The 22,175-nt window shown below is 45.2% G+C and overlaps 4 protein-coding genes and 1 long non-coding RNA gene across 7 annotated transcripts in view; 3 read left to right on the forward strand and 2 right to left on the reverse strand.

The window, feature by feature from the left end:
- ftcd (formimidoyltransferase cyclodeaminase) overlaps positions 1–3,342 on the forward strand; it is a 26,834-nt gene extending 23,492 nt beyond the window's left edge. Inside the window, exons 4-14 of one of the 2 annotated variants that reach the window (XM_076723349.1) lie at positions 134–222; positions 464–643; positions 857–994; positions 1,113–1,244; positions 1,324–1,385; positions 1,516–1,642; positions 1,723–1,884; positions 2,002–2,045; positions 2,318–2,456; positions 2,928–3,023; positions 3,138–3,326. In XM_076723349.1, the coding sequence (XP_076579464.1) occupies positions 134–222; positions 464–643; positions 857–994; positions 1,113–1,244; positions 1,324–1,385; positions 1,516–1,642; positions 1,723–1,884; positions 2,002–2,045; positions 2,318–2,456; positions 2,928–3,023; positions 3,138–3,221 (1,253 nt within the window). In that variant the 3' untranslated portion in view covers positions 3,222–3,326. Of the gene's footprint in view, positions 1–133; positions 223–463; positions 644–856; positions 995–1,112; positions 1,245–1,323; positions 1,386–1,515; positions 1,643–1,722; positions 1,885–2,001; positions 2,046–2,317; positions 2,457–2,927; positions 3,024–3,137 lie in introns of both variants that reach the window. The other variant, XM_076723350.1, reaches the window with a different exon arrangement.
- Positions 1–22,175, reverse strand: part of LOC143315833 (uncharacterized) — a 196,733-nt gene that overhangs the window by 154,007 nt on the left and 20,551 nt on the right. The gene's annotated exons all lie outside the window — the stretch shown is intronic.
- LOC143315872 (uncharacterized) lies at positions 5,055–12,987 on the forward strand. The gene is made up of 4 exons (XM_076723395.1): positions 5,055–5,487; positions 5,996–6,773; positions 10,929–12,089; positions 12,891–12,987. The coding sequence occupies exons 1-3, from the start codon at positions 5,316–5,318 to the stop codon at positions 11,941–11,943; spliced, it is 1,965 nt and encodes a 654-aa protein (XP_076579510.1). The 5' UTR covers positions 5,055–5,315; the 3' UTR covers positions 11,944–12,089; positions 12,891–12,987.
- LOC143315874 (uncharacterized) lies at positions 7,248–8,073 on the reverse strand. Its single transcript, XR_013076192.1, has 2 exons — positions 7,953–8,073; positions 7,248–7,678 (listed from the first exon to the last, which is right to left on the reverse strand). It is a non-coding gene; the product is annotated as an uncharacterized LOC143315874 (long non-coding RNA).
- Positions 8,203–19,901, forward strand: LOC143315827 (uncharacterized). 2 transcript variants are annotated; one of them, XM_076723331.1, is made up of 2 exons: positions 8,203–8,692; positions 16,356–19,901. In XM_076723331.1, exons 1-2 carry the CDS (start codon positions 8,521–8,523, stop codon positions 17,951–17,953), a joined length of 1,770 nt encoding a protein of 589 aa, XP_076579446.1. In that variant the 5' UTR covers positions 8,203–8,520; the 3' UTR covers positions 17,954–19,901. The 2 variants fall into 2 exon arrangements, with proteins under 2 accessions (XP_076579446.1, XP_076579445.1); XM_076723330.1 differs by lacking the exon at positions 8,203–8,692 and adding an exon at positions 15,042–15,277.

Consider the following 22,175-nt stretch of genomic DNA (forward strand, 5'->3'; position numbering starts at 1 on the left):
CATAACACACAAACAAACAATAAACACAGAAAACAATGACGAAGGAGCCTGATGTCATCACCAACAACAGGAAGTGACATCACATAGAGCTGCATTAGCAGCACGGCTAATAATCGCTTTCTTTTATCGTCAGTGTATCTTTACGGAGAAGCAGCACGAAAAGAAACAAGAAGAAGTCTTCCGTCTGTCCGGGCCGGCGAGTACGAAGCCTTACCTGAGAAGGTGAGACACCCACAGCCAATCAGAGGCCCTCGTGTCAGCCGCTGCTCTGCTTGCTCCTCTGGATAAACTGACTGATCATTAATTTGTCTGAACAGGATAGAGGAAAGAGTGTAGACTTTTCACACGGCATTGTGGGAAATGTAGGAAAGCAGGACCTGCTGGAGGAGGAAGTTTGAGGGAAACCAAAAAGTCTGGATTCTGACTTTCAGACTTTGCGTCCTTGCTTTTCTCTGTCCTCCAGCTGAAGCGTGAGGAGTGGTCACCTGACTTCGGCCCTGCTGAGTTCGTACCCTCATGGGGCGCCACGGTAACTGGCGCTCGCAAGTTTCTCATTGCCTACAATGTGAACCTGATCAGTACCAAGGAGCAGGCGCATCGCATCGCTCTGGACATCAGGGAGCAGGGCCGAGGGAAAGACCAGGTGCATTGTGTGCATTGTGTCATTTTTGTGTCATAGATAGAATCACATGTTTTGGTCTAAAGTGATTTGTCGACAGCAGAGTTTAAAAGTTGGGAGCCATATTTGGAGTTCCTGATTCAGAAAGTAGAGAGAAACCAGTGAAACCAGTACGTAGGAGCCGTCCAGTCCGTCCTCAGGTGGACTCAGTATGACCTCTCGTTGTGTCTGGAGCAGCCCGGGCTGCTGCGGAAGGTGCAGGGGATGGGCTGGTACCTGGATGAGGCCAACATCGCTCAGGTGTCCACCAACATCCTGGACTACGAGCTGACCCCCCTCCACACCGTGTACGAGGAGATCTGCAGGGACGCCGAGGTCAGAGGTCACCACACTGACGCTTCAAATGACAGCACAAAAAGTTGTTTTCACGCACAGAGTGTCGCCTGCTGTAAAACCACAAGCGATCACTGAATCTGTCATTGTTTCTGTTCAGGACCTGAAGCTGCCGGTGGTCGGCTCTCAGATCGTCGGTCTGATCCCTCTGAAGGCTCTGCTGGAGTCCGCTGACTTCTACATCCACAGAGACCAGCTGTTCATCGTGGAGGAGGAGCACAAAGTCCGGCTGGTCAGTCCATGGAAAGGCAGAACGTTACGGCGATTTGAAGCGACAGACGTGTGACGTCTCTTTGTTTGTGTGTCATCAGGTGATCAGCAAACTCGGCCTTGACTCTCTCGGTGCGTTCAACCCGAAGGAGAGAATCATAGAGTGAGTGTGAACATCAAACATGGCGGATCTGGACTCGAGACAGTCGACTGTTTTTATTTTCTGAACATATCATCAGTTTGTCTCGTCCAGCGACATCAGCAGGTGTAAAGAAGTTCTTCTACCTGTGCAGGTACATGGTGAGGTCACAGGAGGACGACCGGCTGGCATCTCTGTCTCTGCGGCAGTTTGTTCAGAACGTCGGAGCTCGGACGCCGGCTCCCGGCGGAGGATCAGTTTCTGCTGTCATCGGCGCTCTGGTACAAACAATTGACTGTTTTTCAGAAAGTGGAATATTTCCACATTTAAAGATGTCTGTGATGAGCTGTTTGTGCTGCAGGGGGCGGCGTTGGGTGCCATGGTGGGTCAGATGACGTATGGGAAGAGGCAGTTTGAGAGCCTGGACGGTGTGATGAGGAGGCTGATTCCCCCGTTTCATCAGGCCACCAACGAGTTGCTGCTCATGGCGGACGCCGACTCGTCCGCCTTCAACAGCTACATGGTGAGGAGGACGCTGCGAGGCCTCGACCGCAGCATGTGGTCATGGTTCTGTCACAGTTCTGCACCTGTTCGGATGAACTGTCTTCAGTTTGTGAAGTTTAAAACTCTTCTGTTTCAGGCGGCGCTGAAAATGCCAAAGAACACAGCAGATGAAATAAAAAGGTGATCTTTGAAATCATAATCAGACTTTAATGCTCCAGGTGTGTTCAGTGTCATCGACTGAAAATACTCTTTATGGCCACCAGGAGGCTCCAAGCCTGCTAATTAGAAATCATTCGTCTCGTATTGGAATTTCATTTTGCAGTAGATGTTCAAAATATGACCTTTGTGCTGGAAGAAGTACTCAGATCCTCTCCTGAAGTAAAAGTATGTGAGTATTAAAGCGCAGTCAGACGTGCCCTGTCATTGTTTTATATCTGATGTTTGTCTGTCAGGCGACAGGCCGCGATGCAGGAGGGTCTGCGGCTAGCGGTGGGCGTCCCGCTGGCGCTGGCTGAAAGGATCAGTGTCCTCTGGCCACTTCTCAGAGAAATGGTCGTCTATGGAAACGTCGCCTGCAAGTCCGACGCTCAGGTGACACAAACACACTCATTCAGATTCACTGCTGTTATTGAACAATGTCAAAGACAGGATGAAGGCTGGAGAGGCGGCTGACAGAGAGGCCGACCGTGATTGGCTCTGTGGTGTCGGGGTCGTGCAGTGTTGTTGTCAGCAGGCTGGGAAAGCTGCGGTGTGAAGGCTTGGTGGGGCGGTGGGAGAGTCCAGGCTGGGTGACACGTCGGCATCCCTGAGACCTGCAGACCAGAACACAGGATGAAACCAGGGACCATGTCCAGCGGACAGTTTGATGTTTGATGTGATGACGCTAATTATTGATTTTGAGCTTATGCAAAAGCGACACGAGACGAATACCACTACTACGAGAGCGTGTGCCCCCTGGGTAACTTGGAGATGTGGAAGTCAGGCTATGCTGAAATAAAGAATGTCCAGATTTATGGATCTCATGAATTGAGACATTGAATGGAGCCGCGTCCATGGTTTCAGGTGGCAGCGAAGGCTCTGGAGACGGCTGTTTTTGGCGCGTACTTCAACGTCGTCATCAACCTCAAAGACGTCACAGACGAGGACTTCAAAAAGGCCGTAAGCAACAACACCGTCAAATAATCTGATAATAATGTTAACACTGGTGGCTTACTGGTTCAGAGTGTGTCCAGTGAAGCTCATCATTGGTTCTCTCTGTGTTTTGTGCTGCAGACTCAGATGAGAGTGTCAGCGTTGCTGCAGGAAGCAAAGGAGAACGCCGCCGCCATCCTCCACGCTGCGGAGGAGAGAACCTGAAAACACGAGGAGAAAAGAAGTGGACCTTTTTCCTTGGGGACAGGATGTGTCTTGCAGCAGTGCACTCTGGGACCTGTAGCGCAAATGCACTGTAACTGTAAAATTTATTGTTCAATGTAAATGGAACAATAAACTTATTGATCACCATTAATTAAATCAAATGGTAATGACTCTGTTTCTAAGCTAAGTTAGCTTCATTAGCTTCATAGGACAGTTGAGTATTTGCACCATTTGTAATTCTGAATAAAGAGACACAGGAAGTAAATAAAATTTTGGTCACTTTTATTTTGACAATCAGATACGCAAAGAACCAGGTGAGTCTGGCACATTTAGGTGTCCTAAGAAACTAGAGAGCATTCAAACAGGAAATTTAAACATGAAAACAAGAAATCTAACACGGTGAGAGAACACAGAGCAATATTAAAGGTATTTTACACTGTGGGGACAATGAGCAAGAGAGCACCCGAAGGACGAATGGACACTTAAAAGGGCGCTTCAGTCTCCACTAAAAACGGATAAAAATGCAGAATAAAACCTGAGGATGGCAGTAAGGCAACAGCGTAGATGACATTGCCGTAAAACGTCAACGAAGAAGAAGTAAAACGGAAGTGAGTGTACCTCCTGTGGCTAACATGCTAATTTCATCCGTTCCGTATCACGTTGTTCTCATCAGGTTCAGTCGCAGTGACCCAGCAGAGTCTGTATGTGTGGATAAACTTGTTGAAGTGGACTTTGTGTGAACTTCCGGGATGATTCGCCGCAGACTCATCTCCTGTTAGCCAACAATGCTAGAGGAAGTTAGCCTAGCTTGCTAGCGGGAAGTAAACGGTAGCTCACGGACGCGTAGCCCCAGGTGGTTTAGACGATCTATCCCGCCGGATTATATTTCACGTATTATCATATATATACACTGCCCCCTGATTATATTTCACGTATTCGTGTCATTTATAGCATATATTATGTATTGGCACACGTATTATTTCTTAACACCACTCCAGTAAGAATAACACTACTGGATAAAACGACGGCGGAGTATGCCAGTCGAAGCGGCAGTAATGCCAGTAACAGGATGTTCTTGGCCAGTAATAGGACTGGTTTGCTAGTCCGGAGTTCTTGTTCGCTCTTTTCTACACGCATAAATTGTCGGGAGTTATAGAATCTGGGCAAAGTGATGGGCAAAGATACAGATAAAAGTATTTCAAAACACTAATGCAAAATACCCAGCACTGTAACTGTTAGAAATAGATACAGTTACTGCTGTGCATCTTGTAGCCTTATTTTCTAACCGTTTCATAATTACTTTACCATAATTTCTAGCTGTTTCATAAATGCACAGTTAATGTTGTGCACTTACAGGCTGTTTTAATGCTGGGTACTTCGCATTGTATTTGGGAATACTTTTAGATGTATCTTTGCCCATCCCTGATTACTAGGCCTACAACAACAACAACAACTACTACTACTACTACTACAACTACTACCACAGATACTGAACGAAGGATACAGTACATCGTACTACCAAACCAGAGGCATGGCGAACTCAAGAGTATCTGTGATGTGACGTTAACTGACCGGAAACGGAAAGAGGATTTATCCACCACTTGTTAAAACGTAACGACAAAGTCAATTCATAGGCTAATGGTCATACTGTAGGTGTATTTGAAACAATATGTCACTAATTATATGTCAAATACACTTGTACGTAACAAAAAACTAACATAAAAAAAGATAACTAGCTCCGTTATATGTCGGTGGGCTCGATAGTCTGGCTAGCGGGAGAGTGCCGACCGGGGATAGTCCCGCGTTGGGGTAGACAATCAGGGAATCGAAGTAAACGGAGCCCGGCTTCACGGTGCGAGTGGGAGTAGCTTGGACAGAGACCGAAGTGTATTTTTCACGGAGCACAAATGTCCACATAGAGCTGTCTGAATAGACTCTGTGCTGTCCTCTTTGTTTGAAAATGTTTTCTAAGTGAATGATCTGCTGTTGTCCTACGAAGCTAATGAAGCTAACTTAGCTCGCTAGCTGGAAACAGACGGAGGCGAACGTCATGTAATTTAGCAGCACAGCAAAAGTTGCTGTGAATCAGTGAAAATGTCAAAAGTCCAAACGCTGAGAGCTTTTGTCAAGCAGCGACTGACTGCGGCTGCTGAAGAGATATTTGAGCTGTTTGAAAGAACGATAGCAGAGTACGAGGAGGAACTCTGTCGACAACGAAAACTACTGGACGCTGTTTTCCAGCCTGAAGTCCGGTTACACAGAGCAGGTTTGACTCTTTTTCAGTGTCTCACGGTTTGACATGATGATGAATTGTTGAGTTTGTTTGTTGAGTCGGCCTGTCAGGGCTTGTAGTCACTGTTTTCTGACAGAAAAGTTGTTAGTTGCTAGTTAGTCAGTTAGCACCAAAGCAGGCCAGCTAGCTTTGGTGCTAACTGACTAATTTCATGTTAAACGAGCTGAGCTCAGTTTGGTTTGAGGACATTCTTCATTTATGTTGAACCATGAAGCCCTTTAAGTTGATGATGGAGTCCAGGAAGTAGGACATTTATCAGCCACGGTCATGAAATGTGTTTCAATCAAGTTTCATTCAACTGTCCTGGACCTTCTGGTGGGTCATAACTTTAATATTTGAGAGCGAGAGACAGAGAGAACTTGTTGATTAGTAAAGTGCTGCTTGTTCTGCCTTTGAGGAAGCAGAGGTGTCAGTGGTTTGAGTGCTAACAGGAAATGACGGTTTTCTAAAAGGTGTGTTTGTGTTTGATGCTCCTCCACAGACGTCCGGCTGCTGTCGGCGAGTCAAGAAGAGGATCCCCCTGAGCGGCAGGAGTGGAGCCCCAGTCTGGACCAGGAGGACCCAGCAGAGCTGCCACACATTAAAGAGGAACAGGAGGAACTGTGGACCAGTCAGGAGGGAGAGCAGCTTCCAGGGCCGGAGGAGGCCGACATCACCAAGTCCACATTCCCTCCTGTCCCTGTGAAGAGCGAAGAAGAGGATGAAGAGAAACCTCAGTCCTCACAGCTTCATCAGAGACACGCTGAAGACACGGAGACAGAAGCTGATGGAGAGGACTGTGGAGGACCAGAACCAGCCAGGAGCTCAGATCCAGACAGACCTGAGACCGATGACAGCTGTGACTGGGAGGAGGCCAGAGAAGCTCAGTCAGGTTTAAACCCTCTGCAGAACAATGAAGCAGCTGTAAGTGATGTGAAATGTAACACTGGACAAACATCAGTCAGCTCCTCTGAATGTGCTTCAGGCTTTGACCACAAGAAACATCTGCAGAAAAACATTGGAATTCAAACAGAAGTGAAACCATTATGTTGCCCAATTTGTGGTAAAAGATACAACCTGAAGAACTCCTTAACATCTCACATGAGACTTCATTCAGAGGGAAAATGTTTCAGCTGCTCAGTTTGTAAGAAAACTTTTCAGCAGAGAGTCCATGTTCTGAGGCACATGAGGATCCACACAGGAGAGAAACCCTTCAGTTGTTCAGTCTGTGGCAGAAGATTCACACAAAGGTCAAATTTAACCCGACACTTACGAGTTCACACCGGAGAGAAACCTTTCAGCTGCTCCGTTTGTAAAGCGAGTTTCAGTCTCAGGAGCTCTTTGTCCAAACACATAATCATGCACACTGGGGTGAAACCGTTCAGTTGTTCAGTTTGTGGAAAAAGATTTACAAGAAAGGAGAGTATGAGACGACACTTGACTGTCCACACAGGAGAAACCACGTAGTTGTAGCCTGTCTGAAGAAGATTCGCTCAGCTCATTATATCAACTCTCACAAGTGTGTTGGTGAGAGCAGCGGAAATAAATGAACAAGTGGTTTTCATTCTGGTTTTATTTGAGTGTCCACGGTTTGTCAGTAGCCGTGCTTCTTGGTATTAAATGTAATCAATTTAAAATTGGTCAAAAATGTCAAACAGTGTTTTATTTCACCTGTACAGTGCAATGATCAACGTTTGTGGTTTTAAAATGTAATTTATGAGTGAAATGACTTGACTTACCGCCTAAAAACATGGTTTATTTTGATGTGAATGAACTCGTCGTCTCTTTTTGTGCAAACATGAACAGCTGATTGTTAAAGTGTTCAGACAAACACGTCTTAAAGCAGAGGTTTTTAAAGTCTGTTTTCTGTCCAGCACTCAGATGTTTGTCCTCTCCTGAGTCCTCTGGAACTCACTGAGGAACTCTTCTTCTTCTTCTTCTTCTTCTTCTCTGATGTGCATCACAGCACTAATAATTACTGTCAGGTTCAGGTCAGCACAGTTTGAACTGAGATAAGAGTTTGGAGTTGTTTTGATGTCACGAAGCTCCCAGTGTCCCCTCCGTCCAGTCTTCACGTGAAGCCAGGCTCAGCGTGTGACTGTAAGCGTCCTGATCTTCAGTCATCTGTTCAGCTGGACGCAGAACGACACGTTGCTTCACTGAGTCGATGTCCAGGCAGCGTTTCCTGTTTAATAAAGGTTTCATTTTGCAGTAAAACGCTGTGTGCTCCTTCACTAAATCAACGTGACAACTGACAAAACAGAAAAACAATCACATTTCTGTTTCCACTTCTGTCTAAAATAAATGGAAAATAATCACAGTACTTTCTCAGACAACTCAGCATCATACCACGCAGTATACCGCCAATTCACCAAATAAGCTGGCAAGAGAGTTCACAAATTTTCCGACACAAATCGTCAAATAATCCAGTGATGACCATAAGAACAACACACACCAACCTTGTGTCTCCTCGGGGGTTCTAGAATACACTCAGCCTTATTTTTTTTGTCCTATTTTCCTTTGTTTTAGCTGAAACCTTTACCGTTGTGCAGCTAGCTCATTCATTCCGTCGTCAAGTGGCTTTGTTTTTTCCTGGCAATACAACACAGGAAGGAAGTAGGAAGTAGTGGTCTTCAAAATAAACTCTCACATGTTCATAAAAGTTCAAGTAGAGGTTGAGGAAGAAGTTTAACCGGAAGCGGAGTGTACCTCTCGTGGCTAACATGCTAACTGCGTCCGCAGCGTTTGATGTTGTTCTAATCAGAGTCAGTCGCAGTGACCCAGCAGAGTCTGTATGTGTGGATAAACTTGTTGAAGTGGACTTTGTGTGAACTTCCGGGATGTTTCACCGCAGACTCAGCTCCTGTTAGCCAACAATGCTACCGGAGGTTAGCCTAGCCTGCTAGCAGGAAGTAGACGGAGCCCGGCTTCGCGGTGCGAATAGGAGTAGCTCCACTAGAGACCGAAGTAACCAGACAGTGTTTAACCGAGTGTGTCGGGAGGAGAAGTTGCTGTGAATCAGTGAAAATGTTTAAAGTCCAAACGCTGAGAGCTTTTGTCAAGCAGCGACTGACTGCGGCTGCTGAAGAGATATTTGAGCTGTTTGAAAGAACGATAGCAGAGTACGAGGAGGAACTCTGTCGACAACGAAAACTACTGGACGCTGTTTTCCAGCCTGAAGTCCGGTTACACAGAGCAGGTTTGACTCTTTGCTGCTTGTTCTCACTGCAAACTGCTGCAAGTAGACTTGAGTAAATGCGATAACCAATGGTAACCAATAGCTGTAGTTTTGTGAATGTTAAGCTGAAGTAAACACATTGAAGCTTGTAGTCACTGTTTCCTGACAGAAAAGGGTTGCTAGTTAGTTAGTTCGGGTAGATAGACGGAGACTCCCAACTGAGTTCGCTCACGGACGCGTAGCCCCAGGTGGTTTAGACGATCTATCCCGCCGGATTATATTTCACGTATTATCATATATATACACTGCCCCCTGATTATATTTCACGTATTCGTGTCATTTATAGCATATATTATGTATTGGCACACGTATTATTTCTTAACACCACTCCAGTAAGAATAACACTACTGGATAAAACGACGGCGGAGTATGCCAGTCGAAGCGGCAGTAATGCCAGTAACAGGACGTTCTTGGCCAGTAATAGGACTGGTTTGCTAGTCCGGAGTTCTTGTTCGCTCTTTTCTACACGCATAAATTGTCGGGAGTTATAGAATCTACACGCATAAATGGTCGGGAGTTATAGAATGGTCCGGAGTTTTCGTTAGCTCTGCGGTACAAGTTAGCAATGTTGTTAACGGAAACGGAAAGAGGATTTATCCACCACTTGTTAAAACGTAACGACAAAGTCAATTCATAGGCTAATGGTCATACTGTAGGTGTATTTGAAACAATATGTCACTAATTATATGTCAAATACACTTGTACGTAACAAAAAACTAACATAAAAAAAGATAACTAGCTCCGTTATATGTCGGTGGGCTCGATAGTCTGGCTAGCGGGAGAGTGCCGACCGGGGATAGTCCCGCGTTGGGGTAGACAATCAGGGAATCGTTAGTTCGCATCAAAGCAGGCTAGCTAGCTTTGGTGCTAACCGGCTAACTTCATGTTAAACGAGCTGAGCTCAGTTGGGTTTGAGGACATTCTTCATTTGTGACCAGCCACAAGTCTCCTGGGGGGCATTTTGAGTTATTGACAGATTCTGAAAGTGTAGTTTCTAAGCTTTCCAACAAAGTCTAACACATGAAAATCTGAAAATATTTGAAGAAGATGTGGCCATTTGAATGTAGTGAGAAATCCAGCCTGAAAGATTCTCACCCACCTGGGAGCCAGGTAACACAGTGCTGCTCATTGCATCTCATTTACATAAGTCCAACCCCCTACTGGTCTAGTTGTCAGTGACATCTGGTATCTGTAAGCCCACAGGACAGAAACTGTTGTAGTAGTTTGAACAATGGTTATCAAATGGAAATGGAAATTCTTTTGTGACAAAAACCCCTGAATAATACTTTATTCATGCTCCCAAAGTTGTGTTATTCACACATTATTCAAGTACATCATCAGGTTGGTGTGTTATTCAAATGAATAGCAGATGCTCACATTACCATATCTAAACCTCCCATTACAGCTCATAATATGATCATCTGATCTAACATACGTTTCGATGTGCACATCATTTGCATTTTAAAACGTCAATACTGAGCTCGCTAAAAACGATGGAAGGTACAGCCATTGCTTCTAGCATGAAAAAAACAGTTTGTAATCCCTGTGTGTGACTTCTCCTGCTTTGGAGAAAACTCTTTCACAGGGCACAGATGAGGCAGAGCTGCACAAGAACTCCACAGCAAGTTTATACAAATTGGGATAAATGGTTCGTTTCCTCTCCCGGTGCTGAAGGGGTCCTCCATCCTGTGAATGTTTGGTTCTGCCAAATATCTCTGGGCTTCTACAGTGGCATCAGCAGTCACGTTGGGGTTTCTCTGGGTCTCCTTCACTGCGCCATCTAAATAACGCCAAAGTTTGTTTCCTGAGAAGCATGAAGAGATTGTGTCAGTGAGAGTCATAATTAATCCATTTTTGACCTGAAACCAAAGCAAAAATAGTTACCAGGTCTTTCAATCACAGCATCCTGTGATGATGTTGATGCTGTCGCTGAAGCTGGAGATGACTGTGACCTTATCATGATGGCTTTATCAGCCACAGTCATGAAATGTGTTTTAATCGAGTTTCATTCAACTGTCCTGGACCTTCTGGTGGGTCATAACTTTAATATTTGACAGCGATTCTTTTGACGTGAGACAACTCGTTGATCAGGAAAGTGCTGCTTGTTCTGCCTTTGAGGAAGCAGAGGTGTCAGTGGTTTGAGTGCTAACAGGAAATGACGGTTTTCTAAAAGGTGTGTTTGTGTTTGGTGCTCCTCCACAGACGTCCGGCTGCTGTCGGCGAGTCAAGAAGAGGATCCCCCTGAGCGGCAGGAGTGGAGCCCCAGTCTGGACCAGGAGGACCCAGCAGAGCTGCCACACATTAAAGAGGAACAGGAGGAACTGTGGACCAGTCAGGAGGGAGAGCAGCTTCCAGGGCCGGAGGAGGCCGACATCACCAAGTCCACATTCCCTCCTGTCCCTGTGAAGAGCGAAGAAGAGGATGAAGAGAAACCTCAGTCCTCACAGCTTCATCAGAGACACGCTGAAGACACGGAGACAGAAGCTGATGGAGAGGACTGTGGAGGACCAGAACCAGCCAGGAGCTCAGATCCAGACAGACATTTAGAACCAGACACTGACGACGAGACGTCTCCGTCCTTTGACCCTGAGACCGATGACAGCTGTGACTGGGAGGAGACCAGAGAAGCTCAGTCAGGTTTAAACCCTCTGCAGAACAATGAAGCACCTGTAAGTGATGTGAAATGTAACACTGGACAAACATCAGTCAGCTCCTCTGAACGTGCTTCAAGCTTTAACCACAAGAAACATCTGCAGAAAAACATTGAAATCCAAACAGAAGTGAAACCATTATGTTGCCCAATTTGTGGTAAAAGATACAACCTGAAGAACTCCTTAACGTCTCACATGAGACTTCATTCAGAGGGAAAATGTTTCAGCTGCTCAGTTTGTAAGAAAACTTTTCTACGGAGAAAACACGTGGAGATGCACATGAGGATCCACACAGGAGAGAAACCCTTCAGTTGTTCAGTCTGTGGCAGAAGATTCACACAAAGGTCAAATTTAACCCGACACTTACGAGTTCACACCGGAGAGAAACCTTTCAGCTGCTCCGTTTGTAAAGCGAGTTTCAGTCTCAGGAGCTCTTTGTCCAAACACATAATCATGCACACTGGGGTGAAACCGTTCAGTTGTTCAGTTTGTGGAAAAAGATTTACAAGAAAGGAGAGTATGAGACGACACTTGACTGTCCACACAGGAGAAACCACGTAGTTGTAGCCTGTCTGAAGAAGATTCGCTCAGCTCATTATATCAACTCTCACAAGTGTGTTGGTGAGAGCAGCGGAAATAAATGAACAAGTGGTTTTCATTCTGGTTTTATTTGAGTCTCCACAGTTTGTCAGTAGCCGTGCTTCTTGGTATTTAGGCTGAATCCCATTTCACCCCTTGGCCCTCCCCCTTGGCCCTACCCCTCCGTTTTGCGCGTTCACGTGGAGGGGTAGGGGTGTCCCAATTCCCATTATGACGGAGGGGTAGGGGGAAGTGGTAGGGCTATGTACCCCTCCAAATGGAGATTTTTCCGAGGCACACTCCAAACGGAGGGGTACGACAGATTTCCCAGAATGCCTTGCAAGACCGGCAAGATGGCTGCTTCCGCAACTAAAGAAGTCCACAAATGTAAGTATTTTCTCCATGAATAAAGTTTTAAAATGTACGAAATCCACTTTATTGTCTATTTTAACGTTGTTTCAATGTGTAGTGGTCATTTTCCTCGTAAAAAATCCCCCGAAAAAATCGATAGTAGTCGAGGCTTCAGTTACGTGGTTACCGTTGCCAGGCTGAATGCCACTAGCGGTGCTCTGTGGGCAGCCCTGATGAAAATCTCTCAACGATCCACCAGCATTCCCAGGCGTCGAAGGCGTCTCTTCTTTCATTCCTCCGACTAGCAGCAGACAACCGTAAAAAGATCCCAATAGCCCACGCAACAGAGATTACCACAGCAGCAGACGGCATGATTCCTCGAGATCTCCGGCAAACACTTGTCGCATCTGCCTACGTAAGAGGCAGCGGCGACTACTGATGACGTACGCGATTGTCGAAGGGGTGTCCCAATTCGGAGGGGTTGACTTTCGGCCCTACCCCTCGGCACTAGGTTTCAAGGGGCAAGGGACAAGGGGTAGGGCTAAGGGGTAGGGGTAGAAAAGAGAAATGGGATTCAGCCTAAATGTAATCAATTTAAAATTTGTCAAAAATGTCGAAGTGTTTTCTTTCACCTGTACAGTGCAATGATCAATGATAAAGGTTTCATTTTGCAGTAAAACACTTTGTGCTCCTTCACTAAATCAACGTGACAACTGACAAAACAGAAAAACAAAGCAATCACATTTCTGTTTCCACTTCTGTCTAAAATAAATGGTAAATAATCACAGTACTTCCTCAGACAACTCAGCATCATACCGCGCAGTATACCGCCAATTCACCAAATAAGCTGGCAAGTGAGTTCACAAATTTTCCGACACAAATCGTCAAATAATCAAGTGATGACCATAAGAACAACACACACCAACCGTGTGTCTCCTCGGGGGTTCTAGAATACACTCAGCCATTTTTTCCTTGTCTTATTTTCCTTTGTTTTACCTGAAACCTTTACCGTTTTGCAGCTAGCTCATTCATTCCCTCGTTATGTGGCTTTGTTTTTTCCCGGCAATATAACACAGGAATGAAGTAGGAAGTAGTGGTCTTCAAAATAAAATCTCACATGTTCATAAAAGTTCAAGAACCGGAAGCCAGTGTACCTCTTGTGGCTAACATGTTAACTGCGTCCGCCGCGTTTGACGTCGTTCTCATCAGGTTCGGTCGCAGTGACCCAGCCAAGGGCGTAACTTTGGGTCTACCATTGGGGGTTCAACTCTTTGCCTGTTTATTTATTTCTGAGGAGTCAGGGTAATTTGGCGTACCTGTATTAGAAATACACTGTGATACTTCTGCTGTAATTTACTTGTCATTGTTGCAGCTGTTTACTGAACTATTTATGCCACAGTGACACAGTAGTTAATTCCTATTGTGTTGAAGCACTAGCTAGCAAGACTGTGGCAGCTTCCACTCAATTGATTTTGTGTTTGTGTCAACTATGAACAAAAAAATAAAAATAAAAATAAAGAAATCGAGAACTTTAGATTAATCAATTGCATCACTGTATTGACACAAATAAGCGACACACAGCAAATCTCTTATTCACAATTTAGTTAATGTTAGTTAATGTTCAAATGGTAACAGCCCGGTTAAAAATGACAAGTGACGTCAAAGCAGAATTTAAGGAAACACATTCAGGTATTTCCCAAAGCTTGTCAAGATTCACGAGATGAAGTCGCTCGACTCTTCTCTCCCCTTCTCTGTCACCGTCACCCGCCGCGTGCTCCCCGGCCGCCCTGCTGCTGCAGGACTGATAGGTAACGTCACCTGAAGGAGCGTCTGTCATCACCATGGTTACCGCTTCAGACCGCGGCAGACTCCCCGCTGCGTTTAAAATGTAGAAATGTCTGGGAAATGCAGCTCTGTGTAGGCTATCGCGTTATTTGATCAGTAAAATAGCTTCACTACTGACAAGATCTTTGATGTGGAAAACAGCGACGTTCCGATCACTCAACCAGTAACGCCGCTCCCCAACACTGGATTGGAGCAAAGACATCCACAGGACATCCCCGACAGCCTCTGGCTTCACCTCACAGGACACCTGCAGTCGAACAAGCTTCCCAACTCCAGTCACAAATCATCACCTAACTTAACAATACGGGTATTTCCTCTTTTTGGTGAGGATTTTTTCTTTTTTTATTCGGGATTGGTGTAGACCAACAATGAAAAATTGTTGTCTGTCCGCCTTTTCGTGCTCTTTTCATGTTTCCGCGGTTCTGCTGTCTCCATCCATGCCGAACATACAGCAAATAGGCAACATCAGGTAGAGAAAGCGGGTTGGGTAACACCAAGTATTCGGCGGGGGAAGGGGGGGTGATATTAATGAAGAAAATCAACGAGATATTCATGCAATATAATTCATATTTTATTAAATCGGAATGATGTGATTATATGGGGGGGGGGGGGGGGGGGGGGGGGTATATTGGCTGGAACTGATTTTTGCGGGGGTCATGACCCCCATATCCCCCGTGCAAATTATGCGCTTGGACCCAGCAGAGTCAGTAGGTGTGTCCGTGTGGATAAACTTGTTAAAGTGGACTTTGTGTGAACTTCCGGGATGATTCACCGCAGACTCATCTCCTGTTAGCCAACAGTGCTACCGGAAGTTAGCCTAGCCTGCTAGCAGGAAGTAGACAGAGCCCGGCTTCACGGTGCGAGTGGGAGTACCCACTAGAGACTGAAGTGAGCAGACAGTTTTTAACGGAGTGTGTCTGGAGGAGAAGTTGCTGTGAATCAGTGAAAATGTCTAAAGTCCAAACGCTGAGAGCTTTTGTCAAGCAGCGACTGACTGCGGCTGCTGAAGAGATATTTGAGCTGTTTGAAAGAACGATAGCAGAGTACGAGGAGGAACTTTGTCGACGACGAAAACTACTGGACGCTGTTTTCCAGCCTGAAGTCCGGTTACACAGAGCAGGTTTGACTCTTTGCTGCTTATTCTCACTGCAAACTGCTGCAAGTATTCACACCCTGTACTTCAGTGAAAGTATTAATACACACTGGAAAAACTCCACTGCGAGTAAAAGTGTTGCATTCAAAACCTCCCTGCAGTAAAGGTCTTGAAGTATTTTTTTCCTAACAGATGTGTGATGACTGTAACCAATGGTAACCAGTAGCTGTAGTTTTGTGAACGTGAAGCAGTGTAAACACGTTGGAGTCATGGGCACGCTGACCCCATAAAGCATTCTTGTCAGCACACCTGTCGGGGCTTTCAGGGACTTTCCTCTGACTCTGACTCGCTGCGTTGAAAAGTTCTCCCTGCTCATCTCATGTGGCCTTCTGTCTAACAGCGGCCTTTAATCAAGTATTCTCTTTTAACTCCTACTTGTGTGTCTTATCATAATTCCCGATGAATGAAATGTTTGACGATTAAGACATAACGGTGTTATTTGGGACGAATAGAGAGAAAAAGAAAAAGGGTGTGCCCTGAATCAGCACGAATTAAGACTAGGAGGGGAACACCAAGGCAAGGCAGCTTCCTGGAGATAACATGGTGTAAAAGTTGCAGACCTCAGAGAGACACACTGGAGGACGCCCCAGAGGTGTGGAAAAACCTGGACCCAACATCCTGGTGATGTGCTGAACAGTTTTCACCACCCTCTGTAGAGTCTAAAGGTTGAGGGTGGTGCAGCTGTCAAATCAGGTGGTGACGCAGCCAATCAGGCTTCACTCACCGGTTCATCTGGAGACGTTTCGGAGTTTCCTGGAGTCCATGTGGAGCCTTGTCAGCCTGCAGAGGAAGAACAGCTGTTGTCTTTGTGACGGTGTTGGTGTGGTGAGTCCAGGTCAGGTCCTCACTGATGTGAACCCAGAGGAAACTGAAGCTGCTGACTCTCCACCATCGTCCCACTGGTGGTGACAGGGACGTGTCCTTCTTCCCGTCACTTCCTGTCGTCTGCAATCAGCTTCTTTTTTTGTATTCTGAGCTTTATATTGAACCAGCAGGAAATGACCATTTTCTAAAAGGTGTGTTTGTGTTTGATGCTCCTCCACAGACGTCCGGCTGCTGTCGGCGAGTCAAGAAGAGGATCCCCCTGAGCAGCAGGAGTGGAGCCCCAGTCTGGACCAGGAGGACCCAGCAGAGCTGCCACACATTAAAGAGGAACAGGAGGAACTGTGGACCAGTCAGGAGGGAGAGCAGCTTCCAGGGCCGGAGGAGGCCGACATCACCAAGTCCACATTCCCTCCTGTCCCTGTGAAGAGCGAAGAAGAGGATGAAGAGAAACCTCAGTCCTCACAGCTTCATCAGAGACACGCTGAAGACACGGAGACAGAAACTGATGGAGAGGACTGTGGAAGACCAGAACCAGCCAGGAGCTCAGATCCAGACAGACATTTAGAACCAGACACTGACGACGAGACGTCTCCGTCCTTTGACCCTGAGACCGATGACAGCTGTGACTGGGAGGAGACCAGAGAAGCTCAGTCAGGTTTAAACCCTCTGCAGAACAATGAAGCACCTGTAAGTGATGTGAAATGTAACACTGGACAAACATCAGTCAGCTCCTCTGAATGTGCTTCAGGCTTTGACCACAGTGGAGTCCAAACAGGAGAGAAACCGTTCAGCTGCTCAGTTTGTGGGAAAAGATACAACAGGAAGAACTCCTTAAGGAATCACATGAGACTTCATTCAGAGGGAAAACTTTTCAGCTGCTCAGTTTGTGAGAAAACTTTTCCGTGGAGAGTCCATGTGGAGGCACACATGAGGATTCATACAGGAGAGAAACCTTTCAGTTGTTCCATCTGCAGTAAAGGATTCACAACGAAGGAAAGTCAGATACAACACATGAGAATCCACACGGGAGAGAAACCCTTTCGCTGCTCTGTTTGTGGAAAAAGATTTAGACAAAAGTCAAGTATTCGACGACATTCGACTGTCCACACGGGAGGGAAACCTTTGAGCTGCTCAGTTTGTAAAGGGAGTTTCACAGTCAGAAGCTCTTTGACCGAACACATGAGAAAACATACATACAATGAAGCACCTGTAAGTGATGTGAAATGTAACACTGGACAAACATCAGTCAGCTCCTCTGAATGTGCTTCAAGCTTTGACCACAGTGGAGTTCCAACAGGAGAGAAACCGTTTAGTTGCTCAGTTTGTGGTAAAAGTTACCAACGTAAGAACTCCTTAACGTCTCACATGAGACTTCATTCAGAGGGAAAACGTTTCAGCTGCTCAGTTTGTAAGAAAACCTTCCCGTGGAGAGGAAATTTTATGAGGCACATGAGAATCCACACAGGAGAGAAACCCTTCAGTTGTTCAGTTTGTGGTAAAAGATGTGCACAAAAGTACCATCTGATACGACACTCGACTGTCCACACAGGAGAGAAATCATTCAGCTGCTCCGTTTGTGGTAATAGATACGACCTGAAGAGGTCCTTAAGGAATCACATGAGACTTCATTCAGAGGGAAAACGCTTCAGCTGCTCAGTTTGTGAGAAAACTTTTCAGTGGAGAGGAAATATGGTGAGACACATGAGGATTCACACAGGAGAGAAACCCTTCCACTGCTCTGTTTGTGGGAAAAGCTTCAGTGAGCTCGCTCATATCAACCATCACGAGTGTGTTGGTGAGAGGAGCGGACTGAAGTGAAGCTGCAGAGACGCTTGTTGAGACGGTTTCTTCCAGCAGGACTGAAGCTCTGAGGACAAGACTTGGTTCAAAACTGGGATCCAGACTCTAAAACACATCCTGCTTCGTTCTGTCATTTTGATTCTGTCTTTGTTTTTATCTCTGTTATTTTGTCGCTCAGTCTTAAGCAGCTCTGTGTTTGATGTTTTTCACCAGTGAGAAAGAATTTGTTTTTTTAAAGAACAGGCAGCTGGAGTGGATTGTTTCTGGAGGCCGGACTTCACCGAAAACTCTGGTTTCTAACTTCATTCACTGATTCTGTTGAAGCCGAATCATATTTTTTGTAGAAAATGTTTCACTTCTGATGCAACGATTTGTTATTTTTCCGGTGCAGGAGAACAGACCTTTAACCTTCAACTGGTATCAATGCTCTTCCGTGTTTCCAGCTTGTAAAATGACAAAACTCTGATCTTAAGTCTCATAAGCATGTTTGTCCGGGTTTCTACCACAGAACCATCCTGCCATCTCGAGATTAGTAGCGGTTTGGTTTCAGATACTCGACACCAGACAGTTATAATTAGTAGTGCTTCATTCACCAAATATAATCTGCCTTTCCTTGTTCCTTTGTTCTAGTAGTTACTTATACTATTACTCATCATATAAGTTAGTATTTGTATTGAAGAATGTTGCCATTAATCGACGAAATGTGTCTGATTCATGTTTGTTGGTGTCAACATACATGTTAACAGTGTTGATGTGTGAATGACCGCAGCGAGAAGCTCATCGCACACAATCGTTAGTTAATGTTTTCTCTGTGTAGGATGAAACAGCAGCGTCCTCCTGTAAATCACTGCAACACGAGCGAGGGTTTATCCGCCGCAGCCCGCGGCACCAGCTCAGCTGTTTTTCTCTTGACTTCACTTCTTCGCTGCACTTTAGTTTTCTTTACTTTTTGAATTCATTTTGTCTTCGTTGCGTCTTTTGTAGCTTCAATTTTTGCTCGTTGGTTGTCTTCTGCCCCTCTATTGGCGTGTTATTTTAATCTTTTGTCGACTTTAACTCTCCACGTTAAACCGCATAACTTTTTCAGAGTTCAAGCCAAACTCTTCTTTTCTTTAACCAGTAAAGCCGAATCACGTCATACGATTTTTGTAGATGTTTTCGACCGGCCATCGAAAGTATTCTCAACTTTATTATTAACCGAGACGTTTTGCCGTATGGTCGTCAACCTCTTTGGAGCAAAGTCCTGCAGCCAGCCTCAACCCGTCCGTCTGGGTCAGACAGCTGAAGGAGCCGCTCCGCGAAGGACCAGAGAGCGCCGCTGCACAGAAGTAGACATTTCCACACTGCTTTGAGTGAACAGTTGGTGTCGTAGACTATAACAATCTCAATTCTCATTAGACTCGCTGAGTCAGTTTCGTTTTAAGAGTGAAGCAAACTGACACAAAATCAACGATCATCAACGATGAACGTCAACTGAACAAAACTTTACGGACCATCGTGAAAAAGCGAATGTTTTAGTTTTAGTAATGTGTAATGGTTTTTTTTTAGTAACGTTAGTTTAATTGTATCAAACCGAGGCTTTTATTTTATACGACATCATCGGTTTAACAGCAGAAAATGTGCTTTGCAGCTCCTCTGTCCTCATTTAGACGCTTCAATTGTTGCTGTATCAGGAGACCGGGGGTTACAGTGAGTAACCATCCATTCAGAGCTCCTGCTATTCTCCTTCATACTCGTCTGCAGGACACTGATTCTCATGTTTTGTCGTGTGTCTCCTGGCTGCGTATCGTACAGTGTCTCCCTTGGTCGTCATTTTTTATGTGTGTTCATGGTCCACTTGGTTGACTTTGGTTGCAGTGACTGTGTGTGACCACCAGATGGCAGTGGAACCTGATGGTGTCATGTCACGAAGTGTTGTTCATTCACAAATATTCACTCCAGTTTCTGTGTCTCTATCCCTTTCAAATTAAAAGCCCTGCTGCGTCTCTGTGGAAGCTTTTATTGTGAAATGTTTGCACGCACAGAGAATCGTGCTCCCCTCTCTCTCTCTCTCTCTCTGCTCCTTCCTGTCTGAGCTTTACTTTCACTTCCTGCCTTCGGTGTGTCACAGTTTCTTTTCTCCTCTGAAGCTCCAGCTGAAGGTAAAGTAACTTGTTTCAGGTGTTTTTTACTCAAGCTCGTTGTTAGCTTAGCTTCAGCACAAACAGCATCGATCTGCAGCTCCGTCCATCGTTTCTCCAAACTCTGAGTTTAACTGTGAACTCTGGACGAAGGAGCTGAAAGCAGCTCCGTTAAAAACATCGGCCATGTTGTGTGGATGTTTGTGAGTGTAAACGCTGGAATAAGAGCAGAAGCAGAGCGAGTTGATCCTCAATAGTTGATGTGGAGACAGCAGGAAGGAGCATTCAGAGGCCGTGAGGAGCTGAAACCTTTTATTTCTCAATTCAGTCTGTAACTGTGTCACTAAATGAGCTGTCAGAGCTCTGAACTCTCCTCCAACAGCAACGAGCGTCGCTTCTGTTTCTCACTTTGTGCTTCAGTGTGATCAAGAATCAAATCAAAGATTCCTCTTTTAATATGACCTGAGAGGGCTTGATTGAAAGGATCTCTCAGTGGTGGAAAGTCACTAATTTACTCAAGTACTGCAGTTAAGTACAGTCTAGAAGTACTTGTATTTTGTTTGATTATTTCTCCTCCATAAATATTTGACTTTTACTTCATTTTGTGACTTTTCAAATTAAGACTTTAATCAAAACAAACGATCAGTTCGTTCAACTTCCTAAAAGTCGATAAAACAGTTAAAAGTTGCTCCACGTCGACCGACTCCAACATTAAAGTACTTGTTACCCATCAGTGATACAATAATCCAGTAATCTAACTGATCAAGGAGCCGTTCTGATGGACTTTGTTCTCACAGGTGAAATCTGATATTTCTTGCTGCCACATTAGTTTGTGTGAAGTGAAGCTTCATCTTTGATCTCAGTTTAATCATCACGCTCCCTCTGTGGACTTTGGCTCCTTATCAAGGTTCAACGTTCAGCTTCATTATCTTTATAGCAGGATTGACCAATGAAATGCAGTTACAGCTCCTCCAAGATTTGACATGAGAATCAAACACTGAAACAGAGCAAAGTTTAGAACAATATACATATTCAAACACAGATATGTACATACACATACACAAATAATCATGTACTATGTGCAGTATGAATGTAATATACAAGTTATACTGCAAAACCTGAGACAGTGGGAATGAGGGCAGTCGAACATGTAACTGAGGTCCATCACAATCATTTGGGTGACACTGTGCCACAGTTGGTCCACTTTTTGTGTCACACATGTTCAGAGAAGTTTGTTAGAGATAAGATGTGACTTTACTGACCCCATACAAAAATAAAGTTACCTTTAGAAGGATGGCTCAGTTTCTCAATGGAAATTTTAATTGGCCATGGTAGGATATGATTTAAAAAAAAGTGTTTTGTACTGTTACACAGTAGAAAATATATGACACAGTCTCAACAATACATAAGCACACTATAAATATCTATAATATTGGGCAGGATATTTGCGCAGATGTGGTGGATATTAGCAAAATGGGTAACAGAAATAATGAAGTAGTGCAACAACATTAGGTTTATGAAACAGTAGCTTTCCTTCTTGAAGACTGGATGCAGCAGTCTGTTACTGAAGGAGCTGCTGAAGCCCCCCACTGTCTCATGCAGAGGGTGGGATGGGTTGTCCATGATCGGTGTCAGCTTGGCTGACATCCTCCTCTCACCCACTTCCTCCATGGTGTCCAGAGGACAGTCCAGGACAGAGCCGGCTCTCCTGACCAGTTTGTTTAGTCTTCTCCTATCCCTCTCAGAGCTTCCACAGCCCCAGTAGACCACTGCACAGAAAACTGCAGATGCCACCACAGAGTCATAAAATGTTTTTAACAATGTCCTACAAACTCCAAAGGACCTCAGTCTTCTGAGCAGGTGCACACGACTTTGGCTCCTCCTGTAAAGGACGTATGTGTTATTTGTCCAGTCCAGTTTGTTGTTGAGGTGAACACCCAGGTCTTTGTAATCCCCCACGATCTCAATGTCCAAACCCTGGATGTTCACTGGTGTAGTCTGTGGCACCTTCCTTCGAAAATCAATTACCATCTCCTTCGTCTTGCTGGCGTTTATGTGCAGGTGGTTCAGTCCACACCCGTCGACGAAGTTGGTTACAACCTCCCTGTATTCCAGTTCGT

This window comes from Chaetodon auriga, chromosome 23 (genome assembly GCF_051107435.1).
Source record: "Chaetodon auriga isolate fChaAug3 chromosome 23, fChaAug3.hap1, whole genome shotgun sequence".
Classification (NCBI taxonomy): domain Eukaryota; kingdom Metazoa; phylum Chordata; class Actinopteri; order Chaetodontiformes; family Chaetodontidae; genus Chaetodon; species Chaetodon auriga.